This window comes from Octopus sinensis, linkage group LG24, assembly GCF_006345805.1.
Source record: "Octopus sinensis linkage group LG24, ASM634580v1, whole genome shotgun sequence".
NCBI lineage: Eukaryota > Metazoa > Mollusca > Cephalopoda > Octopoda > Octopodidae > Octopus > Octopus sinensis.
Window position 1 is genome coordinate 5,013,104 of NC_043020.1, and position 24,237 is coordinate 5,037,340.

At 39.5% G+C, this 24,237-nt stretch overlaps 1 protein-coding gene across 9 annotated transcripts in view; it reads right to left on the reverse strand.

Annotated features, from left to right (window-relative positions):
- Positions 1-23,585, reverse strand: part of LOC115223936 — a 57,317-nt gene extending 33,732 nt beyond the window's left edge. For 4 of the 9 annotated variants that reach the window (XM_036512701.1, XM_036512700.1, XM_029794680.2 and 1 more), the window contains exons 1-3: positions 23,377-23,574; positions 19,779-20,377; positions 8,575-8,621 (exon numbers count right to left, since the gene is read on the reverse strand). In XM_036512701.1, coding sequence (XP_036368594.1) covers positions 8,575-8,621; positions 19,779-20,313 — 582 coding nt within the window. In that variant the 5' untranslated portion in view covers positions 20,314-20,377; positions 23,377-23,574. Of the gene's footprint in view, positions 1-8,574; positions 8,622-13,018; positions 13,306-19,778; positions 20,378-23,376 lie in introns of those variants that run through there. The other 5 variants (XM_029794681.2, XM_036512703.1, XM_036512704.1 and 2 more) reach the window with 3 other exon arrangements.
- Between the last annotated feature and the right edge of the window lie 652 nt (positions 23,586-24,237).

Consider the following 24,237-nt stretch of genomic DNA (forward strand, 5'->3'; position numbering starts at 1 on the left):
CTGAAAACCAGTGGTGTAGCATATAAGACCATAGAGGATCTTCTAGCAAAAAGGGATGACCAGACTGAATGGCTCATCCCTGTCACACACACACACACACTCACACACACACACACGCACACACACACACACACGCACACACACACACACACACACACACACACACGTTAGCTTACAATTTTATTTATATATTTGCGTGTCTATGTGTGTAAAGAGGAAGTGGGAGTAATAGGCAGAGTAAAGGCTTCAAAGTGAAAGAGTGAAATGTTAAAAAATTGAGTTTTCTCGAATTTTGTCTTAATTGGGGGTGAAATTGAAAGAAATTTTGTATGGCATGACCGAATGGAAGTACTTGTAAAAATCATAGGTAAACTGTAATTGAAGAAATTGTGTGAGGAGTAAATCGTTATATATTTATTTGTTTCTGTTTGCTGTTTTTTTTTTTGAGTAGTGTTGTAAGGTACACTTGCAAAGAGAAAGTAGGAGAAATTAGGGTGATAGCATGAGTGAAGCAGTTCGCTCCATTTGTGTGTGTGTGTGTGTGTGCTGTAGCACACACTAAGAAAAGCACTTCACTTACACACCACATTGTGAGTTTTCTCGAAATTTTGCTTAATTGGGGGTGAAATTTGAAAAACTGTACCTGGCACGACCCGATGTATTCTACTCTTTAAAATGCTAGGTAAATTGTAATTGAAGAAATCCTATATTGTAGATTTCTATAAGAGACAAAGGGAGGCAGATAAAATCTGCCTTTTATAATAAGATATATATATATACATATATATACAAAGTAAGATAGGGGTTATGGGTGTAACCCACTATGGGATATCATTTATCCAATATACTGTTGGTAAAGTACCCAGATTCTTACTACATAAATGTTTTTAATTACAATACAATTAAGTCATTTACTGTATTAAACGGGTGAAGGTAAAGAAATATTTTTACCATAAATTTATAATACAAATAAGAAAATGGAGAAACAAATTCATCTCGTATATATATACATATATATATTTATTAAAACAAATAAGAAAATGGAGAAACAAATTTAGTTTGTTCATCAATTTACGGATATTGTAATGTTGGATTATTTATTCATTTTACAAATGAGAACATCAAAAACAAACGAAATTTTATTTGTATTATTATTTTATCTATTGTATTATATAATATTTTGTATGCTTTTGATGTTCTCATTTGTAAAATGAATAAATAATCCAACATTAAGTTGATGAACAAACTGAATTTGTTTCTCCATTTTCTTATTTGTATTATATATATATATATAATATATATATATCATCATCATCATCATCATCATCATCATTTAACGTTTAACGTCCGTTTTCCGCACTAGCACGGGTTGGATGGTTCGACCGGAGTCTGGGAAGCCACGGGCTGCACCAGGCTCCAGTCTGATCTGGCAGTGTTTCTACAGCTGGATGCCCTTCCTAATGCCAACCACTCCGCGAGTGTAGTGGGTGCTTTTTACGTGACACCGGCACAAGTGCCAGAGGAGTCTGGCATCGGCCACGATCACATCGGCACGGAAGCCAGCCAGGGCGGAGCTGGCATCGGCCACGTTCGGATGGTGCTTTTTATGTGCCACTGGCACAGAAGCCAGTCGAAGTGGCGCTGGCATCGGCCACGTTCGGATGGTGCTTTTTATGTGCCACCGGCACAGAAGCCAATCGAGGCGGCACTGGCAACAGTCACGTCCGGATGATGCTTCTTATGTGCCACCGGCACAGGTATCACATCTACCATTTCCATTGATATTTGTTTCGATGTTCATGTACTTGACTCAACAGGTCTCCTCAAGCACAGCGGGATGTTCTGGGATCCAAGGTACTTTGAATGGGCAGGGGCTATGCGGAACTGGTGCAGGAAGCAGCTCGGGTCTTTGCAGTCACAGCACATCTCCAGAGATCTCGGTCCTTCGCCATTGCCTCAATGAGGCCCAACGTTCTGAGGTCATGCTTGGCTACCTCATCCCATGTCTTCCTGGGTCTACCTCTCCCCCTGATTCCTTCAACTGTTTGGGAATGGCACTTCTTCACACATCTCTCCTCATCCATCCGAAGTACATGACCGTACCATCGCAAGCGTCGCTCTTGTATACCACAGCTGATGCTTCTTATGTCCAGCATTTCTCTCAGGGTGCTTACACTCTGTCGTGCATGCACACTGACATTACACATCCAGCGGATCATGCTAGCTTCATTTCTTTCGAGTCAACGCATGTCCTCTACAGTCACGGCCCATGTTTCACTACCGTGAAGCATGGCAGTTCGCACACATGCATCATACAATCTACTTTTCACTCTGAGTGAGAGACCCTTTGTCGCCAGTAGGGGTAGGAGCTTTCTAAACTTTGCCCAGGCTATTTGTATTCTAGTGGTGACACTCTCTGAGCATCCACCTCCACTACTAACTTGGTCACCCAGGTAGCGGAAACTATCAACTACTTCTAGTTTCTCCCCCTGGAGTGTGATGGAATCTGTTTTCTGAGTATTTGTGGTGTCTATTGTCCCTGTGCATCTGCCGCACATGAAAGCTATCTTATCAGTTAATTTCCCTTTGATGTTGCTGCACCTCTTATGCATCCATAGCTTATACTGGGTGCATCTTATGGAGTTTCTACCTACACCTTTCCTACAGATCAAGCAGGGCCACCTGCCCGATGGTGTGTGTGCTGAGTTTGCCTTTCTGCTTACTATAACTTTGATCTTTGCTATATTTACTCTAAGGCCCTTTGATTCTAACTCTTGTTTCCACACCCGAAATTTCTTTTCTAGTTCAGGTAGTGATTCTGCTATGAGAGCCAGGTCATCAGCATAGAGGAGCTCCCAGGGGCAACCTGTTTTGAATTCCTCTGTTATTGTCTGGAGGACTATGATGAATAAAAGGGGACTGACAGCTGAGCCTTGGTGTACACCTACTTCTACCCGGAATTCTTCACTATATTCGTTGCCAATCCTAACCTTGCCGACAGCCTCTCTGTATAGGGCCTGTACAGCCCTTATTAGCCATTCATCAATCTCCAGTTTCCGCATCGACCACCAGATAAGGGATCGGGGGACCCTGTCAAAGGCTTTCTCCAAGTCCACAAAAGCTATGTAGAGGGGTTTATCTTTAGCTAGGTATTTCTCCTGCAGTCGTCGGACCAGGAATATAGCATCAGTGGTGCTTCTACCCAGCACAAAACCGAACTGCATCTCATCTAAGCAAATTCTCTCCCTAATGAGATGGGCTATGACCCTCTCTGTGACCTTCATCACCTGGTCCAACAGTTTAATACCCCTGTAGTTATTTCTATCAAGAGCATCACCCTTACCCTTGTAGCAGTTGACTATGGTGCTGCTACGCCAGTCATTGGGTATGACTCCATTATGAACTACCTGGTTTACAATACGGGTGACTAGGCCGTAGCCCACATAACCTGCTGTTTTAAGCATCTCAGCAGTGATTCCCGATGGGCTGGGGGTTTTACCTGGTTTCATACCCTTAATTGCCTTAACTACAAGGGAGCTGTCTATTTGGATAGCTGGTCCCTCTACTGGGTCAACATTTGGCAGGCTCTCCTCCTCCCATTCATTCTCCACATTCAACAGTCTTTCATAATAGCTTCTCCAAGCCTCTTTCTTTTCACCAACATTAAAAGCAAGTGCCCCATCATCCATGCGGACACATTTCTCTCCTAGACACATTTCTCATATATATATATATATATATATATATATATATATATACATATATATATATATATATACATATATATATATATATATACATATATATATATATATATATATATATATATATATATATATACATATATATATATATACATATATTATATATACATATATATATATTATATACATATATATACATATATATATATATATTATACATATATATATATATATATATATATACACATATATATATATATATATATATATATATATATATATATATATACATATATATATATATATAATATATATATATATATATAGGGAGAGTTTACGAAAAAAACAAAAGACGAAGACAGGTAGTGTACAAAGCAAACAGATGTATTAGTATAACGCTCAGGAATAGAAAAAGTCTTTTACGTTTCGAGCCTACGCTCTTCTACAGAAAGGGACACAGAAAAAACAAGGAGAGACACACACACATTTATATCTTCTTTTTCACTTGTTTCAGTTACAAGACTGCAGCCATGCTAGAGACTGTATCGAGGAATTTTTAGTCGAATGAATCGACCTTGGTACTTTTTTTTAAGCCAGCCTGATGCTTATTCTATCAGTTTCTTTTGCTAAACAGCTAAGTTATAGAGACGTAAACACATCAACACCAACAGTCAAGTGGTAGCACAGAGCAAACACAAAGCATGCACACACACACACACACATTTATATACAATGGGCTTCTTTCAGTTTCCATTCACCAAATCCACTCACAAGGCTTTGGTTGGCCTGAGGTTATAGTAGAAGACACTTGCCCAAGGTGTCATGCAGTGGGATTGAACATGGAATTATGCTGTTGGAAAGCAAATTAATTGAGCTATGACCTTTTCTGTGACTCTTATCACCCAGTCCAGCAATTTGATGCATCTGTAATTGTTTTTGTCTAAGGCATCACCTTTGCCTTTGTAACACCTGACTACAGTGCTGCTAGATCAATCATCAGGTATGACGCCCTCATGGACAATCTCATTGTGGCTGTGTGGTAAGTAGCTTGCTAACCAACCACATGGTTCCGGGTTCAGTCCCACTGCGTGGCATCTTGGGCAAGTGTCTTCTGCTATAGCCCCGGGCCGACCAATGCCTTGTGAGTGGATTTGGTAGACGGAAACTGAAAGAAGCCTGTCGTATATATGTATATATATGTATATGTGTGTATGTGTGTGTGTTTGTGTGTTTGTGTGTGTATGTTTGTCCCCCTAGCATTGCTTGACAACTGATGCTGGTGTGTTTATGTCCCCATCACTTAGCGGTTCGGCAAAAGAGACCGATGGAATAAGTACTGGGCTTACATGGAATAAGTCCCAGTGTCGATTTGCACGACTAAAGGCGGTGCTCCAGCATGGCCGCAGTCAAATGACTGAAACAAGTAAAAGAGTATATGAGTGACCAAGCTAATATCCTACTCCACCAGATATTTTAAGTATCTCAGCAGTGATTCCTGATGGGCCGGGGGCTTTCTCTGTCTTCGTATCCTTAATTGCTTTATCTACTAGGCTACTGTCAATTTGAATACCTAGTTCCTCTGTTGGGTCAAGGTACAAGTAGGGGTCCACCAAGGATCAGTTACCAGCTCCCTCTTGTCCCATTCATTCTCCACATTTAGCAGCCTTTCATAAAGGTATTTCCAAGCCTCTTTCTTTGCAGAATCACTAAATGCAAGTGAACCATCATTCATGCAGACACATTTCTCTCCTAACTCATCAGGATTTTCTCACACACACTGTCTTGCAATCCAAAACACTTCAAGTCTCTGGTCCTCATGTCACAGAACATTGGCAAACTTCTTTTCTGCTACTTCCCTGGATAAATGTACCTGCCTCCTAGCTTTCCTTCGGGCTATCTGATACAGTTCCCTGCTAACCCCACACTTCCAGGCCTGTCTCTTTGCTCTAATGGCCTTGTCTACAGCATCATTCCACCTCCACATCACCCTCGGTCTGGATAGGACTTTGCACCAGCTTTGGTCAGTGGCACTCAGCAAGCTGTCCCGTAGGAATTCCCAGTTGCCCTCTATGTTATAGATTTGTAGTTCTCTCTCCTTCTTGTCAAACTTCTCAACTGCCTGTAATTAAAAACTATGATTAAAACAAATTTTGAAAAGAAGCTGAAATTTTAGGATTTATGAGGCAGGGAGGGTGTTAAATAAAAAATGGGATCTTTTCAGTTTGAACGGCAGTTTTTTCTAGCAGTGTCATATGAAATTGTCACCCATAATTATGACCCTAGTATGAATTCAAGGTACAAGTAGGGGTCCACCAAGGATCAGTTACCAGCTCCCTCTTATTCATCATAGTCCTCCAGGCAATAACAGAAGAATTTCAGACAGGCTGCCACTGGGAGCTCCTCTATGCTGATGACCATGTTCTTGTAGCTGAATCACTATCAGAACTAGAGAAGACATTCCAGGTATGGAAGCAAGGTCTAGAATTGAAAGGTCTTAGTAAATAAGAAGGCAGACAAATCACAAATCCCTTCAGGTAGATGGCCCTGCTTGATCTGTAGAAAAGATTTACCTGGTGTAAGCTATGGCCACATAAGAGGTGCAGCAATATCAGAGTAAGGTTAACAGGGAGAATAGCGTTTTGTGTGGAAGATACATTGAGAATGTACAGAAAAGAGATGCCATCAAAAGGCAGGAGGGTAAGCTAGAGGTAGCAGACAGCTTCTGTTAGCTAGGTGGCCAAGTTAGTAGTAGAGGTGGGTCTCCGAGAGCGTAGCAGTCAGAATAAGAATGGGTTGGGCAAAGTCCAGAGAGTTCCTACCTCTGCTGGTAACAAAGGGCTTCTCCCTTGGAGTGAAAGGCAGATTGTATGATGCCTGTGTGTGAACAGCTATGCTACATGGTAGCGAAACATGGGCTCTGACAGTCGAGGACATGTGTTGCATTGAAAAGAAATGAAGCCAGTAGGCTTCAATGGATGAACAATGTCAGTGTGCATGTTTCACAGAGTGTAAACATCTTGGATCTTTTCAGTTTGACAGGCAGTTTTTTCTAGCGGTGTCATATGAAATTGTCACCCATAATTATGACCCTAGAATCTATTGCATTTCAATCTCTTTTAGGGTTAGGGTTAGTTAGAGTTGGTTAGGGTAAGGGTATCTTTTTTTCTTCACAAATGTAAATAAACCCAATCTGTTTCTTAAACGAGGGACATATTCATACAGCACAGAATGTTTTTTAACTCAATAGATGTATTTGATTGGTTGAAATTGCAGAAATTGAAGAAAAAAAAACAACAAATATCTTACGAACTATAGAATTTTCTCTATAAAGCCAAGAGAAAAAGATGTTTTATAAACACATTCTACCAGTATACGAAGTTTAAAATTTTTTAGTTACCTAGAAATTATGTTAAAAACTGCTATTCAAACCGAAAAGATCCAACGTCTTGAGGGAGAAGTTGGGCATAAGAGGCATCAGATGTGGTGTACAAGAGAGACGACTGTGCTGGTATGGTCATGTGAAGCATATGGATGAGGACAGCTGTGTAAAGAAGTGCCAATCTCTAACTGTGAAGGGAACCTGTGTTAGAGGTAGACCCAGGAAGACGTGACGAGGTGGTGAAGCATGCTCTTCAAACTTTGGGCCTCACAAAGGCAATGACTAGTGACCAAGATCTTTGTCAATATGCTGTGCTTGAGAAGACCGGTCAAGCCAAGTGAAATCGTTGTGGATGATGCTGGTATCACATAACAGGCACCTGTGCCAGTACCAAGTAGAATGCATCTTTCAAGCATTGGGCCTCACGGAGGCAAAGTGGTTGATGCCAGTGGCATGTGAATAGTTCCTTTCGAGCGTTGGGCCTCACAGAAGCAATGACCAAGACCTTTGGCATTATGCTGTGCTTGAAGAAGATTGACAAAGCCAAGTAAAATAGCAGTCATGGCAGATGCTGGTGCCACACAAATGGCACCTGTGCTGATGGCACGTAAAAGCACCCATTACACTCTCAGAGTGGTTGGCGTTCAGAAGGACATCCAGCTGTAGAAACCATGCCAAATGTATAAATATACTAGCATTAAAGACCCATCTTTGCCGGGTCATAGTGCTAGTGCATGTATATATGTGTATATATATGTGTACATATTACATGTACATCTACACATAAAATACAAAGTTATATCTTGATATCGCTAGTGATAACAATACTGAAAATATATAACAAACTGGAATTGTAGGACTATTCCATTTCAACACGCTAATTTTATTTTTAATTTATTCCCATTCATGTGAAACCACTTATTCAAGTTCAAGTCATTGATGCAATTTTATACCAATTGCTATTTTTACTTTTGTTATGTTACGATTATATTATACTTAAGTTTGATTTTAATTATTACTTACTACATATAATTCAATTGTTATTATTATTTTTATTGTTAAAGTGAAAGTATCTGATATAAAATAGAGAAATGTTTTTGTTTCACTTTTAACACATAATACTGAAATAGTGGAGAAGATATGATATTGCTATGGGCTCGCCCTAGGCAAGAAGTTGAACATTTTTTTCTTCCCATGAAACTACATGGACCCTAAGTAAGGCATGTGTAAAATTTGAATGAAATTGGTTGTGTAGTTCTCAAGTTTTAAGGAAACACACAGACAGACACACATTCTCAGTTTTATATATAGAGAGATGTGTGTGTACATATATACATACATATATGAGTGTGCGTGTGTGTGTGTACAAGTATCTACAAAAGTCACACATTTACGTATGTAAGTATACATGCACGCACACACACACATGTAATGTTTACTATCTCAGTATAAAATATGGAATGTTTCAAGAACCAAAGTCCACTCGCTCACCTGTACGGCCTTCCGATCCTCAGTGACATCTTTGTTTCCTTCAAACGCTGGAACAAAACAAACAACACATTACACTTTTTATAGCCTCGTTCGGTTACTGTTTGTGTAACACTACTTTTATATGTTTCCTATTTGGAAATAGATAATAAATATATTTTACTTTTGAAGTAGGGATACATATTGATAAACCCGTCACTTACTTATAAGTGTTATCCTTATACATAAATCCTGACTCCAGCTACATAAACACCATAGTGAGAAATATATACTCTGAAACGCAAACGGACACTTTATGCGTGCATGTATGTTGAAGATAAATAAATTCGTGTTCTTTTAACTGCTATAAAAAATACACAGTTTCATAATTGCAGAAACAAATTTCATTAGCAAGTTGAAAAACGTGAAGAAAGAGAAAATAATCACTACATTATTTTATTTATGTACATTTAGCATTTTTAATACAATTTGAAAGTAAAGTAATTTCGTCACAGAGAATTATGACTTAAAATTCACACTAGCTAATCCTTCGTACTAACTACTAGAGTTCACAACAATTCAAATAAGTCATGTTGGATTTTTATCATAGACATGGCATAAAAAATAGCCAATATCTCAAGGAAAGAGTGTCGTAGAGCTTAGTACATCCAACTATCACAATTGTGAGTGTCGTGGGGTTTAGTAAAATCCTCCGAACACTGAGTAATTTCCCAAAAATCAAGGTTTTTATAACTGCTCATATCTGAATTCTAAGAACTGTATTTTGTGAAATTTCTTTGATGAAAGTTTAGAATTTGTATATAGGCAGTAATTTTAACCAATGGGATTACCAACAACTATGTCTGTTTGGGCAAATGGACATTAATTCATATTGCCGCCTTTTATGACTTGCTACACCATCATCATCATCATCAACATCAACGTAATCACCTGCACTGCCATGTCACACACATGCTCGCTCACAAACACACACACACATACAAAAACATAGTGTGTGTGTGTGTGTATCAAATCATCATGATTTAAAATCCATTACCTATACTGGCATTTGCAGGACAGTCTGAGAGTAGCCGGTGAGTCACACTGCTGCATCGGGCAGCAGTGTCAGATTTGGCCGGATTTCAACACCTCTGTGCCCTCCCTGAGAACAACCATTTTACACTGAGTGTGTACCAGATGTCATTTCTTTTTGTGTACACCAGCTTTAATAATGGTTTCACATTTTGGTACCAGGCCAGCAATTTGGAGGGAGACACTGCCTTGGCAATGGTTTCACATTTTGGCACAAAGCCAGCAATTTTGAAGGAGACACTGCCTTGACAATGGTTTCACATTTTGGCACAAGGCCAGCAATTTTGAGGGAGACACCGCCTTGGGGTTGTCAGGTACTTATGTCATCGCCATCATCATTTCATACCCGTTTTCTATGCTGGCATGGGCTGGACAGTCTGACAGGGTCTGACATGAGGGGCTGCAAAGCTGTATCATACCCTAATGTCATATAACCTAATTTTAACGTGTGTAAGAAACCCTTTTTTTGTCAAAATTAGGTTAAAAAAATATGGGACTTACTTATACATGGATAGTATTATAATCCCTTAAAAAACCTTTTTACCAAATCTTAAGCCCCACCTTAGGCTGACCAAAGCCTTGTGAATAAATTTGGTAGATGGAAACTGAAAGAAGCCCAACATATATGTATGTATGTCTGTGTGTCAGTGTTTGTCCTCCATCACCACTTGACAACCTGTGTTGGTGTGTCTACATCTCTGTAACTTAGGTTCAAGCCTGAGAGGCAGCCAATGATTTTGTTCTATCCAACCCAATATTAATATGGTATTATTTATAGGTTTATATGTATGCTTCGAGATCCAGTTCCATATAAAATTATTTCACATTCTCTCAAACACTTAAAATTCTAATGACACCAACATATATATATGTAATAATACTCTTCCAGTACTGTTCTGACCTCATCTACAGAATTCATATTTTTTCCGTCCAAATGATTCTGAAGACTGCTGAATAAATGATAATCAGATGGGGCGACGTCCAGCAAATATGGTGGGTGGGGCATCATTTCCCATTCAAACTGCTCCAGCCTTTAGAATGTCATCGTCACTGTATATGGCCGAGCATTATCCTGATGGAAGAACACCTTTCGTCTTCAAACCAAAGATGGTCGTTTTTCTTCTAGTGCTGACTTAAGCAACTCAAGCTGCTCACAGTAGATCTCCCTTGTTATCATTTGGTTCAAAAGTTCAAAGTGGATTAAACCTTTCACATCCCACCAAACAAATAACAACACCTTACAAGGGTGAAGACCTTCTTTAACCAGTGTTTCTCCTTTCCCTACCCACTGTCTTCGGCGCTTGACATTTTTGAAGAGAGCCCATTTCTCGTCACCAGTCACTCTTCAGTCCAAAAATGGTTCAGTGATGAGATGTGACAGCAAAGAAGAGCACACATTCACTCTCTGCACGCGATTAGACTCGGAAATTTTGTGAGGAACCCATTGACTGAATTTGCTGACTTTTTTGAAGGCACACAGGTGTCGATGAATGGTTGAATGACCAAATCCAAGCTTCTCTGCTAGTTCTTCAACAATTACAACAGGATTTTGTTCCACCAGGTTTTGCAGGACATCCTCGCCAACCTCTACAGATCTTTCAGGGTGAGGCTCGTTTTCTAGGCTGTAGTTTCCATCTCAGAATTTCTGGAACCACTGTTGACACTGGATTACACTTGTCCGATCGCTGTATGCTGCATTAACATTCCTTGCACTTTCTGTTGCATTGTTTGCCTTTATTGAACTCATAAAGCAAAATATGCCGAATATGTTCCTTTGTCAATTCCATTATAGCTTTGAAAAAATAACTGAACTCTTCAAAACTTGCACAAAGAATAAGTACATGGTAAAATTACAACCTGCTTTTGTTATCCTGTCTCCCGCCAACTTTTAGTTCATGCAACTGAAAAGACAGCATTATTTACAAGATGACGCTACATATATTCTTTTACTTGTTTCAGTCATTTGACTGCGGCCATGCTGGAGCACCGCCTCTAGTCGAGCAACTCGACCCCGGGAATTATTCTCTGTAAGCGCAGTACTTATTCTATCGGTCACTTTTGCCGAACCGCTAAGTGACGGGGACGTAAACACACCAGCATCGGTTGTCAAGCAATGCTAGGGGGACAAACACAGACACACAAATATACACGCACACATACATATATATACATAGATGCGATGGGCTTCTTTCAGTTTCTGTCTACCAGATCCACTCACAAGGCTTTGGTCGGCCCGAGGCTATAGTAGAAGACACTTGCACAAGGTGCCACGCAGTGGGATTGAACCCGGAACTATGTGGTTGGTAAGCAAGCTACTTACCACACAGCCACTCCTGATATATATATATATATATATATATATGTATATATATATATATCTCCTTTCATCCTTTTACTTGTTTTAGTCATTAGACTGTGGCTGTGCTGGAAGAATTTTAGTCAGATGAATTTACTCCAGGAATTACTTTTAAGCCTGGTACTTATTCTATCAGTCCCTTAAGCTGACCCACTGGCTTACAGAGATGTAAACACACCAACACCGGTTGCACAAACACCCACAGGCACACGTGTGTATGTATATATGTGCATGCATTTAAGTGTATACATGTGTGTGTGTGTATATATGTGTGTGTGCATATATATATATATATATATATATATACATAGATAGATAGATAGATAGATAGATAGATAGATAGATAGAGATAGATAGATAGATAGACAGACAGATATATAGATAGACAGATATATAAATAAGACCAAAAGGGTACGGGTGCCGCTATATATATATATATGTAAGAAAATATAAACTGGGACAAGAACGCAAAACATTTAGAAGACGAGACAAAAAACACAGACGGGACATTCGAAGCCTTCAATCTTCAGTCAAGAACCGGATCATCTGATTGCTCCGACCTGGCCAGCCCCAAAGGAAAATCTAAGCCAAGCGCATTAGATTCCTTGGAAGAAAGCCTCGAATGTATACAAAACAAGGACGGAAAAACGGACGATGTTACACGAATAAGAATACAATAGACAGACGGACAGACAGATAGATAGACAGATAGACAGACAGATAGAAAGACAGACAGATATATAGATAGACAGATAGATAGACAGATAGATAGATAGACAGATAGATAGATAGACAGATAGATAGATAGACAGATAGACAGAAGGATAGATATGTAGACAGATAGACAGAAGGATAGATATGTAGACAGATAGATAGACAGATAGATAGATAGATATGTAGACAGATAGATAGATAGATAGATAGATAGATATAATTGTGCTTCATCCTGAATATTTAACAAAGAAACAATGTGAAGTAAAAAAAAAGTTTCAGAGCATTAGAAAACATGGTCAAGCTTACATTGCCCAGATAATTCTTGATAACACTGTTGAAATTCTTCATCAATTATTCTCACTCTTATCTTCGGGTGAAATTTCTGCTTTATATCTGGTTTGATAAGACACTCCTGGAGAAGGTGGAGAAACTTCCCACTTTTGTACATTTCCCAAAGATCTAACAAACCATTCAGTGTATAGCAATGGAACCAGAGATGGATACTTCCATTTGTAATATCAGTAAATGCCCGGTCTTTGCTGCTTAGATTTTCCATAAGTTTGCAAAACTTTATAATGCGCACGTATGTGCCATCAAATTGTCTCGCAAACTCTTCATAAGCTTCAGAAGAGTTGTCTTGCCGTTTGATGCTGCAGAGCCATGACTTCAGTACATTACACATCTCACGAAGCTAGCCGGGTAAGTAGGTAGGCAGATATCTGCCTACCTACTTACCCGGCTAGCTTTCGTTTCATTTTCATTCAGTCTAGAAACATGCCAACAACTACCCAGGAATTTACCTTGGCCTTATCAAGTGAAGGAGAATGCTATTCAACTGTCCACGTGTGCTTGTTCATGTGTGTGGGTGTGTTTGTGTGTATGAAGGAATCAGCTTGTTTCCTCTCTCTCTGTCTGAACCCTTCCCTGTTGGTGGTACCCTACATTATACCCGCAATCCTCTTCTTCCTGCACAAACGCAACCAGTTTTAGCTGACTCCCTCCTAACCTAACCTTGGAATATCCATATTTTTGCTACACAACTTAAATCTACACCATTCGATGACCATAATGCTTATACTTACAACACTGCTAACACCAGCTCCTACCTCCAGTGTATTGTGTTATTGTGGTTTTGAAACATAGGAGGAAAACTGTTACTAAAGTTTTCAAATTATGTCTGTGTATCTGATTGCTTTTTTTCTGTGGAGAAATTGAGTGTTTTTCTTCTTTTTAAAGGATATTTAGTTGTGGTTTATATTTTTAATGATATGCTTTCCTTATTCAATTGGAATTGGGTTGAAGTGTTTCCAGTGCATTGATAGAGAGAGACGATTTGGTATTTTGAGTTTATGTTTGCAGGGCATTGGTCTAAGTGTTTGCTTATGGGAATTTTCCTGGTCATGGGGTCCCAGATTTGTTGCTTGTATACCGTCAGTATGTCCCTCAAGGTCAAACTAGTCTGACCTATGTAGTCTCCATCACACCCACCATATTTGAGGACATAGAGTAAGTTCTTCAAAGCACAGGTGCTGTTTTTGTCTATTTTCTTGATATTTTGTGGTGGGGAAACTAATAGTAAATATTTTAAAACTAAAAAAAAACTAAGAAAAAATACCAAAACAGCCTGTTTATTTTTCTTGCAGGGGAGATAAGCAAGCAAGTTGACATTGAGAACTTAGCCAGTTCTGACAGTAAAGGAAAAGAGTGCTTAAGTGAGATGTGTAATGTACTGAAGTCATGGCTCTGCAGCATCAAACGGCAAGACAACTCTCCTGAAGCTTATGAAGAGTTTGTGAGACAATTTGATGGCACATACGTGCGCATTATAAAGTTGTGTTTGTCTCAGTAGAGAGATAGAGAAAGAGAGAGTGCAGGTAATATGTAGAGAACAGCACAGTGAGGAGGAGGGTCTGGGAGAATAGACACAGTTAATGGTGGTGGGAGAAAGGATATCCGGTGTACCTCAATATTTAATTATGTCTGGTTTAGTAACCGATAATTGTACACAATATCTGAAGATCACTAATTCATAATCCAATTAAGGCTCAGGCTTTTTAAATAATATACTTTGAATTAAAAGATCTAGTAGTCTCAATTTGAATTTCAAACCTAGGGTCAGGATAAGGTCAATCCCATAGCAGTTTTTATAGCAATTCAGGATTCCAAATCCTTCACTCACATTCTTTGCACGCAAAAATTATAGTAACCTAAGAAAATAATGCTAGCTAAGCCTACATACACTTAGTTCATTTTGAACCATATCTGTGGATGGACCTTGCTTAACCCTATTTATTTTGAGATGCTGTGTTTCTTTCAATTACTTTAAATATAATAAATAATTTAGTAAAATAACTTAATTATCATTCAGCTCGTGTTAGGAACATAAATTGTGACTAAGGTTTGGTGGAAGATTTTAATTCAGAACTTTTGAAAACAAGACATTTGTACTACAGAGCCAGATTCAGCCGGGTTAGTAACGAAAGGGTTAAGAGAAGCTATTTAAGAAAGGAAGAATGATTTTATTGCTGTTGAAGTCATCTTCACCTTTCATATCTTCAACATCAATATTAATGGGACCTGTGAAGATTCCACAGAGTGAAAAAGATTAACCCTTTTGTTACCATATTTCTGTTGAGATGCTCTGTGTTTCTTTCGATTGATTTTAAATGTGACAAAGAATTTAGTAAAATAACTTAGTTATTATTAAGCTAGTGTTAGGAACATAAATTGTGACTAAGGTTTGGTGGAAGATTTTAATTCAAAACTTATGAAAACAAGACATTTGTACTCAGAGCCAGAGGTGGGTTCAGCCGGGTTGGTATCAAAAGGGTTAAAGTTGCAGACTAATAATCAGTTGAAAGTAACTAGATGCAAATGCAATTGCTCGATGTCTATGCACCAGAAATGTGTTGGATAAGTTTAAAGCAAATATGTTGTACAATTGACTATGGAAATAAAAGAATATGCAGATGTACAAATCTCCATATTCATTGTAATTGTCTTAGATATACACATGGTAAAATATTGATAATCTTGCGAAGCAAACCCAGTATATACCCATTGAATGAAATACAGTGTTAGCCACAACCCGGATTATAATCGAGCGCTCAAATGATACCAGCCTGGAGAATCTATCCCCACTTATTCATTATATATATATATGTATGGCGGCAAGCTGGCAGAAACGTTAGCACGCCGGGCGAAACGCTTAGCGGTATTTCGTCTGTCGTTACGTTCTGAGTTCATATTCCGCCGAGGTCGACGATGCCTTTCATCCTTTCGGGGTCGATAAATAAAGTACCTGTGGCGTACTGGGTCTCGATGTAAATCGACTTAATCCCTTTGTCTGTCCTTGTTTGTCCCCTCTGTGTTTAGCCCCTTGTGGGTAGTAAAGAAATATATATATATATGAATAAATAAATAAATGGAGTTGAACGAAGATGTTAATAAAATTCCTTTACTTTCAACATATGTTTCGAAGACAGAGAGGCTCCCTTTCTTTCCTGATGAGAAGATTGCATCTTACACCGTTTATTCCTTTGGAATAAAACCATGTTGTCTTCGAAACATATGTCGAAAGTAAAAGAATTTTATTAACATCTTCGTTCAACTCCATTTATTTATTTATTCATATATAACACACAAATTTCTGCACATGAACCCAGAGTTTCTACCTTTGGATAGGTCGCTTCAACCATGTTTCTGATGTGAATTTGCTACCCTGGTATCGGTTCATCGAATTTTCCATGTTGACAGTAAACATAGGATAATTTATTCACCCATCGAAATATATATATATATATCTGGTAGTGATAACAATAACACCATACACCTTCTCAAACGTCAATTGTTGATGTCACCTATCTCTAGACCAATGAAATTTTACCTCTGATCAGAACCAGATGCTCAGTAAAAAAAACAAACTGACCCTTTAAGAGAATGAACCAACCGGAAAGATTGATCGCCATTCCCTTCAACAAAGTCAACCAGGTAGAATGCCAAACTTGACCCCCAGGAAGAATAAGATGTCATAAGAATTATAATGATTCAAAAATTAGGTCCATTCGTGGAAAAACATGTATATAAACTAATTCCAAAAAGCAGAATGCCATGTATGATAGAAACTGTAAAAACAAACCTTTTTTTTTTTACTCCCTTCTCTTCTTCTTTCTCTCGTCCACATATTCTATAATAACTCGTTATGACCAAACTTTCAGTAATCCACATTTTTAATACTCTTTGAAGATCATTTTTGATATTATCTAACTCTGTCATCGAATTCTGTGAACATTTAACCATGTGCATTTTCAAAAACAAATTCTCCTATATATATCATCATCATCATCATCGTTTACCGTCCGTTTTCCATGCTAGTATAGTTTCGATGGTTCAACCGGGGTCTGGGAAGCCAGGAGGCTGGACCAGGCTCCAGTCTGATCTGGCAGTGTTTCTACAGCTGGATGCCCTTCCTAACACCAACCACTCCGTGAGTGGAGTGGGTGCATTTTACGTGCCACCGGCACAGGTGCCAGGGGAGGCTGGCAACGGCCATGATCAGTTGGTGCATTTTACATGCCACTGGCACGGAAGCCAGTCAAGGCGGCTCTGGCATTGGCCATGTTCGGATGGTGCTTTTAACGTGCCACCGGCACAGGTATCACAATTACAATTTCCATTTCATTTTTTGTTGTTGATGTACTTGACCCAATAGGTCTCCTCAAGCACAGCAGGTCGCCCTACGATCCAAGGTAAGCAGTGCAGGCCGTCCTGCAATCCAAGGCACTTTAGATGGGCTGAGGCTTCTATGTGAAGCTGGTGCAAGAAATAGCCATTTATATATATATATATATTCCAACCCATGCTAGCATAGAAAACGGACATTAAATGTAAAAAGCACCCACTGCACTCATGGAGTGGTTGGCGTTAGGAAGGGCATCCAGCCGTAGAAACATTGCCAGATCAGACTGGGCCTGGTGCAGCCTTCTGGCTTCCCAGACCCCAGTTGACCTGTCCAACTCATGCCAGCATGGAAAGCGGACGCTAAATGGTGATGATGATGATGATGATGATGATGTATATCATTTTTTATATTTCACTTTCAGTCGTTGGACTGCAGTCATTCTGGGGCACCACCTTAGCTAAAGAAACTTAAACCAAAACTTATTTTCCCTTCTTCTGTTTAATCACTAAGTTAAGGGGATGTAAACAAACCAACAGTAGATTGTCTAGTGGTAGTAAGGGGACAAATGCAAACACACACTCATGTGAATGTGTGTGTGTGAGTGAGTGGCTTGCTCGCAATTTCATTCTACCAAATTCCCTCACATGGCATTGGTCAGCTTGGGGCTATAGTAGAGGGCAATTGCCCATGGTGCTGTGCACTAGAACTGAACCCAATGCCATTCAGTTTCAAAGCGAGATTCTTAATCACATAATCATCATCATCATCATATGTCTGTTTTTCATACTGCATGGGTTGGCTGGTTTGACAGGAGATAACCAACTGAAGAACTGACCAGGCTCCCTGTGTGTTTAGGCAAGGTTTCTATGACTTGATGCCCTTCCTGAAGCCAACCACTTTACAAAGAGTTCTGGCTGCTTTTATGTGGCACTGGTATAGGTGCTTTTTAAGGCGGCGAGCTGGCAGAAATGTTAGCTCACTAGGTGAAATGCGTAGCCGTATTTCGTCTGCTGTTACGTTCTGAGTTCAAATTCCGCCGAGGTCGACTTTGCCTTTCATCCTTTCGGGGTCGATAAATTAAGTACCAGTTACGCACTGGGGTTGATGTAATCGACTTAATCTGTTTGTCTGTCCTTGTTTGTAACCTCTGTGTCTAGCCCCTTGTGAGTAGTAAAGAAATAGGTATAGGTGCTTTTTACATGACACTAGCACTTGCAAGCCCTCAAGATTAGGGATACTCAACTGAAGAGTGATCTAGGGGACGTGCTTGTATGCAAGGACAACCATGATTTTACATAGCTTGATTTGTCACCTCAAGCACAGCAAACCTCTGGGATCTCCTCTATTAGGCCCAATGCCTTAAGATTACTTTCTAACCACTTTATTCCACAATTAGAGACTGGTATCACTTGATGCAACCCTTCATTCATATGCATTACATGATTGTACCAGCACAGTCTTCTCTCTTGCACACTACATCTGATGCCTTGTATATCCAGTTTTTCTCACAAATCACCTACACTCTGTCATATATGCACATTGACATTACCAATCCAGCAGAGCATACTGGCTTCATTTCTCTCAAGTCTCAGTAGTCACAGCCCGTGTTTCACTGCTATGTAGCATAGCTGTTCATACACAGACGTCATACAACCTACCTTTCACTCTGAGGAAGAGGCCCCTTTGTTACTAGCAGAGGTAGTAGCTCTCTGAACTTTGCCCATTCTATTCTTATTCTAGCAGTTACGCTTTTGGAACAACATCCAAAGTAACAGAAACTCTCTCTCTTTTACTATTTTACTTGTTTCAGTCATTTGACTGCGGCCATGCTGGAGCACCGCCTTTAATCGAGCAACTCGACCCCGGGACTTATTCTTTTGTAAAAAGCACTCACTACACTCATGGAGTGGTTGGCGTTAGGAAGGGCATCCAGCCGTAGAAACATTGCCAGATCAGACTAAGCCTGGTGCAGCCTTCTGGCTTCCCAGACCCCAGTTGCACCGTCCAACCCATGCCAGCATGGAAAGCGGGCGCTAAATGATGATGATGATGATGATGATATATATATATGTTTCATGTGGGTGTATGTGTGTACATAAGGGTTTTCTTTACACATGTGGAGGTATAAAGAGGATAAAGATTGAAAATGAACTTGGTATCTTTAACAAGATTTAGTTGCATTTACTTAACCGGTTTCACAATTAACTGATTTTCAATAGTAGTGTGAAATGCAAGGAGCTGGAGCTATGTATGCCTCAGTGTGTGTGTGTGTGTGTGTGTGCGTGTGCATGTGTAAAAAAGACAGAGTGTATGTTTGTAAGGGGAAGTGTTGTGGAGTGTTTATGAAAGAAAGAGTGTGTCTGTATTTGTATGTGAAGAAATTACCTGGTTTCCGTTTTCGATACTCGGTAGATGTCAGTAACTTGGCCAAATTCTTTTGCTCAGATCTCTTCAGGGCCTCTACAAGTACACTAAATGCTTTATCTGGCTTGCAGGTCACCAAAGAAATGAGCATTTCATTCATAGCCATACGGATTCCCTTACTTTTAACTGTGTCCATCTCAGAGATTGTTAATACTTTCTTTGCCAATAAAATATTGAGCACTTCATCAGGAATCATATTTTCCACCAATTTCACCAAACAGTCATTCAGGCGCCTCTTGTGTTCTGGACTCATTATCTCTATATCCTCATCTGATGAGTCATCAACGTATGGCCTCAGCTGTGAATTGCTCGCATTGTGAAGTTCCTCGGTGACCTGTAAAGTGCCTGATGTACTCGGCAAAGCATTATGGATGCCTGTTGAAAAGTTCCCTTGCTCAGGAATGCTTGTTACATTTTTCTTTGATCTACATTTACGTACATAATTTTTCTTGTTTCTCTGCGATCGCGAGAGATTCTTCTTTCTCTTAGATCCCATTTCTTTCTATTCTATCACTACCAGCAATGACAGAATTTCTCAAAAGGTTGTAGATTCTGGGTATCTGAAAGATAACCAAAACAAATAAATAAATATTGTGAAAAGGGTGGGGAATGAATAGAAGATTGGCCCAGTGGTGAGGATACATAATTCAACGCATACATAAAAAACATACTATAAAAAAAATTTGAAAATTTATGATTTTTTTTAGCCCCACTCCCTTCCCCCACTTGTTTCTTTACTCTTTACTTGTTTCAGTCATTTGACTGTGGCCATGCTGGAGCACCACCTTTAGTCGAGCAAATCAACCCCCAGGACTTATACTTGTAAGCCTAGTACTTATTCTATCAGTCTCTTTTGCTGAACCGCTAAGTTACGGGGACGCAAACACACCAGCATCGGTTGTCAAACGATGTTGGGGGGACAAACACTGACACACAAACATACTCACACATATATATACATATATACACGACAAGCTTCTTTCAGTTTCCGTCTACCAAAACCACTCACAAGGTTTTGGTCGGCCCGAGGCTATAGTAGAAGACACTTGCCCAAGGTGCCACACAGTGGACTGAACCCGGAACCATGAGGTTGGTGAGCAAGCTACTTACCACACAGCCACTACTACTCCTAATATAATTCTAAAATATTGAAGAGCTTGATTAGGTATATCCAGAGTGTTTTTAAAAAGAGGTAAGTAACACATGATTTATTTTGATAACAATTTTCTGTTAGAAAATGTTTTTTTCTTACAAATACAAGGACTCATTTGGTTGGAAGTGAGAGTAAAAATTTAAATTACCATTTAAATGCATGTGTTACTTTGGCATCATCATTCCATAAAATGTGTTCATGGGAAGAAAACTAGACAAGATGTCCTTTTGTACACCCCCAATAACACCCCTTTTCTTTTTTATTTAATTTCTTTTTTCTACACAAACCCCCATTTTCGACTAGGGAGAATACGAATCTGCAAAAAAATTGGCAAAAATCGGGATTTTGAAATTACACCTCATCCGTTCTTCATTTTTAACTTTTTTCAGAAAGAAATGTTTTTTTTTTCTGGAAAAAATTCCCAAAAATTTTTGTAAATTTTTATTTCACAAATTTTTGTTTTGTCAAAATATGCAGAAAAATACAGAGATTACGATTCTGAAAAAATTTACAAAAATTTTTCTAATTACAGCTAGGGTTAGGGTTTGAGGGTTAGGGTTTTAGAGATAGGGTTGGGGTTTTAGGGATGGGTTAGGGTTGGGTTTTAGAGTTAGGGTGATGGAAAAAAGTGAAATATGAAGAAATTGAGGAGAAGGGGTGGGGGCAAAAAATTTCAAAATTCCGATTTTTGCAATTTTCTGGAATCTCCCTATCCAAAAACATGGGGTTTTGACATAAAAAATTTTTTTAAAGAATAATTTGCGAGGAAATTGTGTGGGGGAGAGAGGAAGTCTTTCCGAAAGATATTGAAAAACATCAATAGGTGTGAGAGTGAGAAAGAAACAAGGAGGGAGATCTTGTGATGTGCTAAAACAACAGCCAGATCTCCCTTACATCACACATTTTCCTCTAAAAATAGGCAATCTTTCGTTTTAACTCGAAATAATGTAAACACTGAATCGGTCATTTCCGTGACCACATGTTGTCTGTCAATTTGGAAGAGAAAGCTAATGGATTGTGCGATCGTGCTTGTGTGTGTGTGTGTGTGTGTGTGTGTGTTTGTTCCTGTGTGTTATTTCAACATTCCACAACAAATACAAAAAAAAAAAAAACAGAACAGACACACATATAGGCGCAGGAGTGGCTGTGTGGTAAGTAGCTTGCTTACCAACCACATGGTTCCGGGTTCAGTCCCACTGCGTGACATCTTGGTCAAGTGTCTTCTACTATAGCCTCGGGCCAACCAAAGCCTTGTGAGTGGATTTGGTAGACGGAAACTGAAAGAAAGCCGTAGTATATATGTATATATGTGTGTGTGTGTGTGTCTGTGTTTGTCCCCCTAGCATTGCTTGACAACCGATGCTGGTGTGTTTACGTCCCCGTAACTTAGCGGTTCGGCAAAAGAGACCGATAGAATAAGTACTAGGCTTACAAAGAATAAGTCCTGGGGGTCGATTTCTTCGACTAAAGGCGGTGCTCCAGCATGGCCGCAGTCAAATGACTGAAACAAGTAAAGAGTAAAGAGTATATACACAGAACAAGCAAGCGCTCGCACACACACACTACACAGAGGAACAAGCTCGCACACACACACACACACACACACACACAGGAACAAGCACGCACAACCCATTTAGCTTTCTATTCCAAATTGACAAGACATGTGGTCACGGAAATGACCGATTCAGTGATTACATTATTTCGAGTTAAAACAAAGGATCGCCAATTGCCCCAATTTCCAACTTATGTGGGCCGTCTGATCCGAAATTCCTTCCCCCTTCTCGATCCTTTACAAAAAGTATAGCCTTTCCCCTGAAAGTTATGGAGCGGAAAAAAAGTCAGATCGTGTGAAATTTTCCGATATTCCTCTCACTGAACCTTGAAAAAAGTTTTAGTTTTTGAAACAAACCTGTGAATACACTCAATCTACAGGATCTAAGAGATATCTGTTGCAAATATATATTTTAAATATATATTTCATTATACACACGGGGGGACGGACGTAGTGTGTATGTTATTTATTTAACACACAAAAAACACAAAGTAAAGATCGACTAATTATGATTAGCTTGCGCGGATGCGTGAGTGCGCGCACCGTGACCATTGTTCTCAAGTAGCACCGGCTGTGTAATTAAATATTATTAGGAATTGTATTTTTAAAAAAATTGCTAGAAGATCGCCGAATATTTTGTGTATTATAGAAGTATAATTCTTATGCACAAATCTTAATAGCAAGGGTTTTACATGGGACCCTGTTGGGAACCGATGCCGGATAAACATGTTAGCCTACAGGAAATAAAAAAGATAGCCTACGATGTGGTCGCCTTACACTTAAACTCTCATTTTTCAAAGGATCGCTAAAAGTAGCAGTTATAAACTGCAAATATAAATAACCTTTAACATTACCCAATCTGCAAAACTTCCTGATTCACGATTCGGCGAAAGACGGGTTTAAATTTTCCACTGCAGTTACTTTCATATTTTTCTTTTACAAAAGAGTTATAGTAATTATCCAATCAACTAAAGGCAAAAGGACCGAAGATTGCGTAGGTGGGTGGGGAGGGGGGTATAGTCAATTACAGCGATGCCATCGATGGCAGAAACGTTAGCACGCCGGGCGAAATGCTTAGCGGTATTTCGTCTGCCGTTACGTAGTGAGTTCAAATTCCGCCGAGGTCGACTTTGCCTTTCATCCTTTCAGGGTCGATAAATTAAGTACCAGTTACGCACTGGGGTCGATGTAATCCACTTAATACCTATGTATGTCCTTGTTTGTCCCCTCTGTGTTTAGCCCCTTGTGGGTAGTAAAGAAATAGGTATTTCGTCTACCGTTACGTTGTGGGTTCAAATTCCGCCGAGGTCGACTTTGCTTTTCATCCTTTTGGGGTCGATAAATTAAGTACCAGTTACGCACTGGGGTCGATGTAATCGACTTAATACCTATGTCTGTCCTTGTTTGTCCCCTCTGTGTTTAGCCCCTTGTCGGTAATAAAGAAATAGAAATAGGTATTTCGTCTGCCGTTACGTTCTGAGTTCAAATTCCGCCGAGGTCGCCCACAAGGGGCTCAACACAGAGAGGTCAAACGGATTAAGTCGATTATATCGGCATCAGTGCGTAACTGGTTATTAATTTATCGATCCCGAAAGAATGAAAGGCAAAGTCGACCTCGGCGGAAATTGAACTCAGAACGTAGCGGCAGACGAAATACCTATTTCTTTACTACCCACAAGGGGCTAAACAAAGAGGACAAACAAGGACAGACAAAG